This window comes from Lepidochelys olivacea, assembly GCF_965140295.1.
Source record: "Lepidochelys olivacea isolate rLepOli2 genome assembly, chromosome: 28".
Classification (NCBI taxonomy): domain Eukaryota; kingdom Metazoa; phylum Chordata; order Testudines; family Cheloniidae; genus Lepidochelys; species Lepidochelys olivacea.
Genome location: NC_140438.1, coordinates 2,611,923 through 2,621,681, shown reverse-complemented (window position 1 = coordinate 2,621,681; position 9,759 = coordinate 2,611,923). Strand labels below are relative to the sequence as shown.

The 9,759-nt window shown below is 56.5% G+C and overlaps 1 protein-coding gene across 1 annotated transcript; it reads right to left on the bottom strand.

Annotated features, from left to right (window-relative positions):
• Positions 1 to 5,027: 5,027 nt before the first annotated feature.
• CYB5D1 (cytochrome b5 domain containing 1) lies at positions 5,028 to 9,756 on the bottom strand. The gene is made up of 5 exons (XM_084616317.1): positions 9,578 to 9,756; positions 7,972 to 8,048; positions 6,616 to 6,834; positions 5,841 to 6,071; positions 5,028 to 5,192 (listed from the first exon to the last, which is right to left on the bottom strand). The coding sequence occupies exons 1-4, from the start codon at positions 9,702 to 9,704 to the stop codon at positions 5,841 to 5,843; spliced, it is 654 nt and encodes a 217-aa protein (XP_084472443.1). The 5' UTR covers positions 9,705 to 9,756; the 3' UTR covers positions 5,028 to 5,192.
• Positions 9,757 to 9,759: the final 3 nt, after the last annotated feature.

The window sequence follows — 9,759 nt, the reverse complement described above, 5'->3', positions numbered from 1 at the left end:
AAGGCTGAGTCTGCAGCAGGCAAGTTGGTGTACAGGGGGAGGGGAACTTACTCCCCTTGCGCAGAGCTTACTCCCCTTGCACAGTAACTGGAGTTCTTTGAGATGTGTTCCCCCCTTGGGTGCATGCATCCGGGGCGGCGGAACATGGTGGGCCAGAGACCCATGCCCCCGCCCCCACTTTTTATTGTCTGTAAAGGAGAGTGATGGGGGTAGGAGAGGAGCGAATGGCGGGGAGATTTGGGGGTTTAGAGGTGGTGTGGGGGCAGGGCCTCGGGGAGAAGGGGCAGTGCCGGAGCAGGGCCACGGTTTGGGCGCTGGCGGACTATCCACTTTTAGGTATCTTCTGCTGCTTCTGCATGTGCTGCCATGCACCTTCGATCAGAGATTTTCAGTAGCAGTGCTTGTTCGATCTGAAGACACGCCCTACTCGTCCTCGTACACTGTTGTGAGGCTAGAGAGAGCTGCGTGGGCAAACCACCCTCAGTTTCTTCTCTACCACAGAGTCTCGCAGAGAAAGTTCCAGAGCAGACAGCAAGGACGACGGGGAGTGGTGCACCCATAGGGGGACACATTTCAAAGAACTCCAGCTACGGGACAAGGTGAGTAACCTCTCCTTCTTCTTTGAGTAGCGTCTTTGAGGGCACTCCCATGACTGTCAAGCAACATCCCCACAGAGAAGAGGGAGCTTTGGGCAAGAGTCTACTACCGAAGACAGCACTGCATTGCCAACTGCAGCATCTGCTCTAGACGCATGAACTAAAGCACAGCGGTTGAGGAAAGTATGTACTGAAGTCTAGGTTGCAGCTCTACAAATTTCAGCAGTTGGAACATCCTTGAGTAATGTCATGGAAGTAGATGATGACCTTGTAGAACATGCTAACACCCTAGAAGGGAGCTGAATGTTGATAGGAGTCATAACATTAAATAATACTCCTATTTCAAGAATCTCTGGGTGGAGATTATGGATTTCTTGGATCTGTCTGCAACTGAAAAGAAACAGTTGGCGAGACTTTCACAAAGGTTTGGTTCTGCCAAGAGAGAAGGCTAACATCCTTGTGACATCCAAAATACGGCAAGAAGCTTCTTGCCTAGTCTGTTGCGGTTTTGAGGAAAAAAACAGAAGATGAATGGTCACATTAATATGAAAGTCCGAAGACACCGTAGGTAGAATCTCAGCATGTGGTAATAGCATTGCCTTTTCCTTGAAAAACAAGGTAAAGAGATAGTCTGCCATTAAAACTCCCAGTTCGCTGATCCTCTGGGCAGAAGTGACGGCCACGAAAAAAGCTGTTTTCATGAAACAGGTGAAGCAATGAACATGTAGCTAATTTGCTCAAATGGATGTTTCATGAGGCAATTAAGGACAAGGATCAAGTCCCATATTGGAGTAGGTTCTCTAATCTGGGGGGAAAGTTTAATCAGTTCTATGAGGAATCTTTAATTTGGAGGATGACCAAAAATTGAAAAACCTCCCATAGACAAATGAAAGGCTGCAATAGTGTACCTTAACGGAACCCATACAGAAACCTCATCTTTTTAATCCCAACAGGTAGTCCACGATGGTGGAAAGAGGAGAGTGAACTGGAGAGAGATGTCAGTGGCTACACCAGTGGTGAATTTTTTTCCATTTCTGAAGGGAAGTATTTCTCATCGGTGTCCTTCTGCTGTTTACTAATAAGAGTTGTACCTCTTTTGAGCAGCAAGTCTCCACCCCTGAGAACCATTCAGAAGCCTGGAGTTACAGAACTTCCAATTTGGGATGAAGTGTTCTCCCGAGACAACAAGCAGCAACTGATTGGAAGCATCCAGGTTGGATGTCAAGCAAGACCAAATCAGGCAAGGATACCACACCCTGTCTTAGCCAAGTCAATGCCATCAAAATGACCTTGTTCTTGTCCTACTTGATCTTGTTGAGAACTTTCAAGAGCAAGAAACCCCCTTGCCCATGAAATAAGGAAGGTCTTTCCTATTGATTGAGGATCGAGCAACATTTTTTGCACTTTGTGGGCAGTGGCAAAGAAGCTCACTCCTGGAAACCCCCAGGTGAGAAACATGCTTTTTAGGACTCGTGAATCCTACTCCCATTCTTAATTCTGGAAGAAGTGCCTGCTCAGGCTGTCAACCATGGAGTTCTGTATACCCAGGAGGTAATAAGCTGAGATGACTACCTGGTTAGCTACACACCAATACCATAGTTTTATTGGTTCAGCACAGAGTGAAAGGAAGTGTGCCCTGCCCTGATGACCGATGTAGAACATGCAGGCTGTATTTTCTGTCGTGATCTTGACAGATTTGGTTCTGATCAGTGGCAGCAAGCCTTCCTGACTGCTCTCAACTTCAGAATGTGGATGTACAGAAGACACTTTTGGGGAGACCATTTGCCCTGGATGGTGCGTGATCCCAGATGTGGTCTACCATTTTCATTAACTGCGTCAATAACCAGAGAATTTGGTGTTGGGTGTAAAAATTAAAACTCTTGAGTCCTTTGCTGGAACATATTTGTTGTTGGCACATTTACAAGTAGGAGGGGCCATTGCTGGAGTCTGCCAGATGGTCCTAGCAGGTTCTAGCAAAGAAGGGCCACACATGCAGAAGCTGCTGTCCAGGAGTTTATGATGAGAATCCTGGACCTCTTCTTAAGGGTTTTGAAGTGTACCAGTGACATGCTTTATCAGCTCCTGGAATTGTCTGAAGTAATCTGCCATGGAAGGTGGTGGAGTCATTATAACCTCATCTGGGAATGACAAAATATTTATGTAGCCTGCCACATTCTTGCCAACCCTTGCCTTCTGCTCCTCAAAAGTCTCCTCTAATGGTTCAGGTTGACAAGGTTGAAGTGAAGGAGAAGGCTCTGTCTCTGCTCCTTACAAGAGTGACTCAGGGCACTTATGGCTGTTGATGATATAGGGCCCAGGGGTCTCAATAAGGCCACTGGGGGTCCCCATAGGGCATAAGAAGAGGTATCCACCATTGATCATGCCAGAATTGGTAGAAGCATTGCCTCTTGCAGAATAAACAGGAGAACCCCGACATAAAATCTGGTGGCTGAAAGAGTCATCGTCAACATATTTCAGGAGAGGTGATAATTGTTCACCCTAGAGGGTCGAAGTCCTGTATAAGGAGGTTTTGATGAAAAAATGTGGAGTCAGTGACCCAGAAGATCTTGATACGGACAGCTGTCTGGTGGCGGTAAATAATGAGGACTCTGGCTTATTTGACCCAAGAAAGTCCTTTGAGTATCTAAACTCCTGCAGTACCAATGGTACTTAGGAGGTAGTTACATGAGGAGGCCAGCTTCCATACCAAGGCAGGTACCAATCTTGAGAGCATCAGTGCTACGGGCCCCAAACACTTGCTATGAGTTCAGAGTCAGACTCTGGTGGTACGTATAGGATGATGGTATAGGTACAGGTATGCAGAAGCGTACAAAGGCACAGACTTTTTTGATGTAGACCTTCTACTAGTATGGATACTACCACCCGAAGCTGAAGATGTCTTTGGTACCCAATCCTGTTTTGTAATACTAAGGCTCTTAGAGGAAGCCTTAGATATCCTCACGGTGCTGAACCCACTTGGAACTCCATCTCGGACCTGTGGTCTCTGGAACATTTTTCTCACTCGGTGACCAAGACTTCTTAGAAGGACCTCTAGCACTTTTACTTTTCTTGTCAATACCCAGAGACTTAGAACGTGATGCTCTCTGTACTACTGTACTTTCCAGGAGGAAGGACACCGCTTATAGCCTGGCATCGCACAGAACAGAAAAGGCCAGAGAAACCTCTCAACTGGAGAAAAAAAGGAACCAAAGGATAACAACCGCCCCAACTAACAACTAAACCAAACTAGCAAACTATACTAACCGGGCACGCTCGACACTCCATCTCAGGACAAAGGTGGAACTGAAGGGCGTTCGCCCACACAGCCCTATATGTCCTCAGTACAGGGCGCAAGGAGGTATGGGGCGCATGTGTAGGTCAAACAAACACTGACACCAAAAATCCAAGGCGTATGGGGACACGTGCGCACTTAAAGTAACCGGGAGTGGAGCACCCACTCACTCAAAGAAGAATGGAGGGGAATGCGGAGTGTGTAGATCTCAGTTATTTTAAATCCACTTCTCTGAGCGGTGTGTACCTTGGGGCAAAATAAACCATGCTTTGCTCTAGAGAACCAGCTTCTGGGGCACTGTGTACTGTTACCGCCCCGGGGGCGAAGGAACATGGCTGGAGACCGGCAGGGTGTAACCTGGAGAGCAGCTCTGAGAGCAGCTGGATTGCAGGATCCCACCCCATAGCTGAGGGGAGCAAGGGGACCCTGGTGTGTGTGTTGGGCGGGGGGGAGAGGAAATGGGGCACACTGAGCCCCTGGCAGGGGGTGGTAGACAGAGTCTCTGGCACAGAGGAAGGACTGGGGGAATGGCAGGGGGTCCTTGCAACAGAGGAGGAAGGGAGGGGGGGTGCACAGGGAGTTAGTGGGGCGGACAAAGGATGCCAGGAGGGTGTGCACGGAGCTCGGCCGTCAGAAGCTATGAAGTCCGCACCCCCCAGGTGTCAGATCCAGTCCCAGCTGTCGACTGTGATAGCTGGGGGAGAGGGAGGGGAGCTGGGGGTCAGGGATCTCTGGCAAGGCAGCTGAGGGCTGGGAGATGGATGCTCAGCTGCTGCCATCTAGTGGCCAGAGCAGCTCATTACCTGGCACAGGGGGTGAGGCCTGTGGAAGTGCGCAGGGCCCTGGGATCACAGCACGCATCCAGGATTCATAGGTCAGGCCAGTAAACAAATCCATGGGGGAGATACCGGTCTAGATAGGCCCATGCATCTCATCCAGGGCAGCAGAGAGGGGCTGGGATAACAGGCTAGATGGGCCCACAGGTATGATCCAGGGCAGCAGAGAGGGGCCAGGATACCAGGCTAGATGGGCCCACAGGTCTGATTTAAGGTGGCAGGGAAGGGGTGGGTTATTGATGGGTCCTGATGTATGGTGACAATTCCTACCCCCCATCCCTCAAGAGACGATCATAACGTTAGTGTCGTAACAAAGATTTTATTTCCATTATGAACATGACAAGTTGGTACAAAACAGCCCCACGGTACCAGCACCACAGAGACAGGCCAGAAACAGGAACCCTGCATCCGACGTGGAACGGGAGCGACCGTTTCAGCTCCCGAACCGGGGCCAATCCTTCCCTGCGCCTAGGACAGAAAGAACACGGAGACCATGACGCCTCACTCATGGACAACTGAGAGGTCGTCAAGAGCAATCGAAGGGAATACCTGGGTAGAGAACGAAACTGTCCTGGGGGACTCTCTGCCACAAGATACCGAGCTTAGAGAAGATTCAGCAAAAGGGTCAATATGGATAAATGAGCACATCCTGAATTACCAAAGGCGCTCGGGACGGACTTGCAAACCCTAAGCTCAGGGGAACATCTCCCCTGGGCAGGCTATGCCACAAATGTCCACTAGGGGGTGTCACACACCTTATTCTGAAGCAATTGGTCCCTGCCACAGACAGGATACCGGCTTGATGGGCCTATGGTCCAATCCGGTTTGGCTTGTGATTTGAGTGAGAGTTGGCAATGCTGGGGGTGAGACATAGGGGGCAGGATGGGATGAAGCAGGGAACACTAACACTCCGCGGCGCTTTGAGCTCCGGGAACCGGGTTTTCTTTAGCTCAGCTTCGAGAGCTGCAAGGTCCCGGGTTCGAGGCCTGCAGACAGAGCGACGCACCCAGCGCTGCTGCAGGTGGAGAATTCAGGAGGAGAATTGAGAGCCGTTTCCCACCTGGGGCAGAAATCTCCCCAAGGAAAGGGCCCAATGGGTGGCCCCGCCCCTGCTACCTAGAACTCGGTGAGGTCGTCGTTGAAGTACAGCAAGATGCCCGGCGTGTACAGGTCGGAGTCCAGGTTGAGCTGGCAGAACTCCACGTCCTCGTCCGGGATCTTGTTCTGCTCCAGCGTCTTGTCCATGTCCAGGTTGACGCCCTCGTACTTCCAGGTATAGCTGGCGGCGTGGGCGTTGTGGGGCAGGTAGCGCCACAGGATCTCCCACATGGACTCCTCCGCGCACACCTGGGGGATGGCGTGAGAGACTTGGGGCCTGCTGGACTGACCGGCCCTCGAGCAAATATTTCTTCCCCCAAACCTCCAACCTCAGCTCCCAGGGAAACAAAAGCACCATCTCCCCCCGGCGCCCCCTGCTGCTCACAGGGGAGTTCACTGCCTCCCTAACCCAGCAGCACCAGCCTTGTGTAAAGCAGCTGCTGGCTCAGACCACCAACTCCCCTCCACCCCGCTCCATGTCCCACCCTGCCCTGCTTCTTATATCCCTCCTTCCCAGCATGCCTTGCTACCAAGCCCTCCACCTCAGGGACTACAACTCCCAGAATCCCCCTGCATCCGGGGGAAATGGGGTCATGACCAGCCTTAAAGGACCAGCATGCTACCGCATCATGTGTATTTCAGGACAGGAGTGGGCTCTAGATTGATTGGAGACCCCACTTAGCGCCTGTCCGTATGTCCTGGTAACTCAAGGCCCCCCTGAATAGTGCGTGGGGATGGCAGTTCGCCCGGCGTTGCCACTCAAGCTCCCTGCCCCGTGTGAGGCCCAGCTCACTTCCAGCATGTGCTCCTGCGAGGTCAGGGTGTTGACGATGCGGATGTGCCGGGTCTTGGAAGCCAGGATCCCCACTTCATACTTGCTGTCCTTCCACCATGGCAGCCCGAAGTCGTTTGCCCAGTCGGAGCGGGGCAGCTGGGGTGGGATGTGGATGAAGCGGCCCTGGGGGGTGTAGTACTTGACGCAGCCCGTCAGCGGGTCCACGTGGGTCTGGATCTGAAAGGCAGGCGATTCCATTAGCAGGGTTAAGGGGGAATCCGACTGCACTCCCCCAGCCACTGCCTCCTAGGTCAATAAATGTGTTACAGGCAGACAAGAATCACAGACTTGCTTAAAGCTGATGGGCCTGCTAAGCACCGTAAATGGAAGGAGCAATTAAATACCCCCTTTGCATCATAAGAGCTGACTAAGAAGCCACCGCCCAAGGCCAGAGAGCCAAAAGGTTTCCCTGCAACTGGGATATGGATTGGTTGCAGTTGTGTCTGTGCAGGGGCGAGGAAGAAAGCTAGGGAAGCCGTGCTAAGGGAGTCAGCAAGGAGGCAGAGCTCTTTGGGGCACAGGACTGGCTGGAGAGGCAGGCTTGGGGATTTCTGAGCAAGGAAACTGCCTGGTGTTTGATCCCAGAAAACAGGATTGCAGTACGTTCTTTGCTTGCATTACCGAAATCCCTGACTCGCAGCATCCAATGGGAACAACCCTGAATATCGGCTCACAGCTTGGGCGAAGGGGGCAGCCCCAGGATTCCACCAGATCAGCTGGTCCCAGACCCCACTGACAGCGGAGGATGGATCCCAGCCTCCCACTCCCTCAAGAAGAACCACAAACAGGAACCTGAGTGTGGGGTTCATGGGGGAAGGGGACAGAGGCATCAGACCCTGAAGCCCCAATGGCTGTGGATCAGGACCCCGTCGGCAAGTCAGCGAGCTTGTAGTCAGCTGCTTAGCGAACAAGCCAGTCCCACCCTGTGAGACAGGAAAGGGCAGAGCTGGAGAGGGTGATGTGGCTGGGAGGGAAGGTTTCCATCCGTGGGGGTGTGGGGGGGGGAGTTCTGCGCCCAGCTGGGGAATTCCTCTAAGGACCCCTGGAGACAAGGAAGGAAGGAAAACGTTCTATTCCCACTATGCAGCCACCTCTAGGGTGGGCAGGGCGGCTGGTTATCCAGGGATCCCTCCCCTGGCACTGAGATGCAGCCACCTCTGGGGCAGGGCCCAGCAGCTGTTTAACCACTTCACAACGGTTTCGGACAGGAAGGGAAGGAGAACCCTGTGCCCATGTCAAACTGCAGGGGTGGCGTTTGGGGATCTGGGCAAGCACCGGCCCCCTGTAACGACCCCCCGCTCTGCCAGTGCTCACGTCTCTGGTCTTGGGGTTGAACCAGTGACTAATGTCCTTTCCCGCCGCTTCCAAGATGGGCCTCAGCAAGACGTCCCCTGCGGGAGACAGAGCCGGGAGTCAGACGACATGTGCGGTGATGTGGCGGGGTGGGGGACATGCATCCGTGTGCCCCCAGGCTGGTAGGGCCAGGTTCACGTGGGAGGGTGCGGGTTCAGTGGAGGGGACTAGGGAGGAGTGCCACAGGGCTTTGGGGGGGGGGGGGAGGGCTGGCCCACCAGTGGGTGTGTGCAGGGGGTGCAGTGGGTGTGGGGTCCCCCAGTGAATGGAAGGATGCCGGTTACCTTTGGGCTATAGGGCCAGTAGGTTCAGGTCAGGCTCTGGGGCTAGGATGGTGTGTGGGAGTCCTGATGGGGGGGTGCCCTGTGGGGAAGAGTGCCAGGGTGCACATGGGGGCTTGGGGGACTCTATGAAGGGTGGAGTGAGCATTGTGTGTGGGGGAGGGCCTATGGAGGGTGCCCCAGTCAACTGGGGGGGTCTTGACCAGAGTGCGATGTGAGGGGGCGTATGGGGGTGCAGCGATGGACTCTGGGGGGAGTCCAGGAGGGAGCCGCAGTGTATTGTGGGGGTGCTGGGGGTTGTGGCACCGCAGTGCATTGTGGGGGGGTGCTCAGGGATGCCACGGTACATTGTGGGGGGGGGGGGCTAGGGGGGTGGCGCAGGGCATTGTGGGGAGGCTTAGCGGGGGGGGCGGCGCGGGGCATTGGGGGGAGGGTTGGTGGGGGGGCGGCGCGGGGCATTGTGGAGGGGGTTGGCAGGGGGGGCGGCGCAGGGCTCTGCGGGTGGGGGGGTGCTGGGGGGCTCGGCGGGGGGCATTGGGGGGAGGGTTGGTGGGGGGGCGCCGCGGGGCATTGTGGAGGGGGTTGGCAGGGGGGGCGGCGCAGGGCTCTGCGGGTGGGGGGGTGCTGGGGGGCTCGGCGGGGGGGCGGCGGGGGGCATTGGGGGGAGGGTTGGTGGGGGGGCGGCGCGGGGCATTGTGGAGGGGGTTGGCAGGGGGGGCGGCGCAGGGCTCTGCGGGTGGGGGGGTGCTGGGGGGCTCGGCGGGGGGCATTGGGGGGAGGGTTGGTGGGGGGGCGGCGCGGGGCATTGTGGAGGGGGTTGGCAGGGGGGGCGGCGCAGGGCTCTGCGGGTGGGGGGGTGCTGGGGGGCTCGGCGGGGGGGCGGCGGGGGGCATTGGGGGGAGGGTTGGTGGCGGGGCGGCGCGGGGCTCTGCGGGTGGGGGGGGTCCCGGGGGCCTCGGCGGGGGGGCGGCGCCGCGGGGCATTGTGGGGGGTGTTAGCGGGGGGGGCGGCGCGGGGCATTGTGGGGGAGGGTTGGTGGCGGGGGCGCCGCGGGGCTCTGCGGGTGGGGGGGGTCCCGGGGGGCTCGGCAGGGGGGCGGCGCCGCGGGGCATTGTGGGGGGCTCGGCGGGGGGGCGGCGCGGGGCATTGTGGGGGTTGGCGGGGGGGCGCCGCGGGGTTCTGCGGGTGGGGGGGGTCCCGGGGGGCTCGGCAGGGGGGCGGCGCCGCGGGGCATTGTGGGGGGTGTTGGCGGGGGGGGGGCGGCGCGGGGCATTGTGGGCGCAGACCCTCGTGCTGCCGGACCAGCGGGCTGAGGTCGGAGACGCGGCCCAGGAACGACACCCAGAGGTCCCCGGGCCGCGCGTGCGCCGCCACCTCGCGCGGGGTGAAGTAGCGGGACGGGAACGTCTCCATCGCGCTGCCATGGCAACCGCCGGCCGCCCCCTCCCCCTCCCAGCAGCCAGCGCGC

Coding starts and splice junctions, on each gene's coding strand:
- CYB5D1 (XM_084616317.1), bottom strand. CDS start 9,704: ATGGAGACGTTCCCGTCCCGCTACTTCACCCCGCGCGAGGTGGCGGCG. Junction 8,049..9,577: donor GCTGGTCCGGCAGCACGAGG/GTCTGCGCCCAC, acceptor TGTCTCCCGCAG/GGGACGTCTTGCTGAGGCCC. Junction 6,072..6,615: donor CGCAGGAGCACATGCTGGAA/GTGAGCTGGGCC, acceptor GCCATCCCCCAG/GTGTGCGCGGAGGAGTCCAT.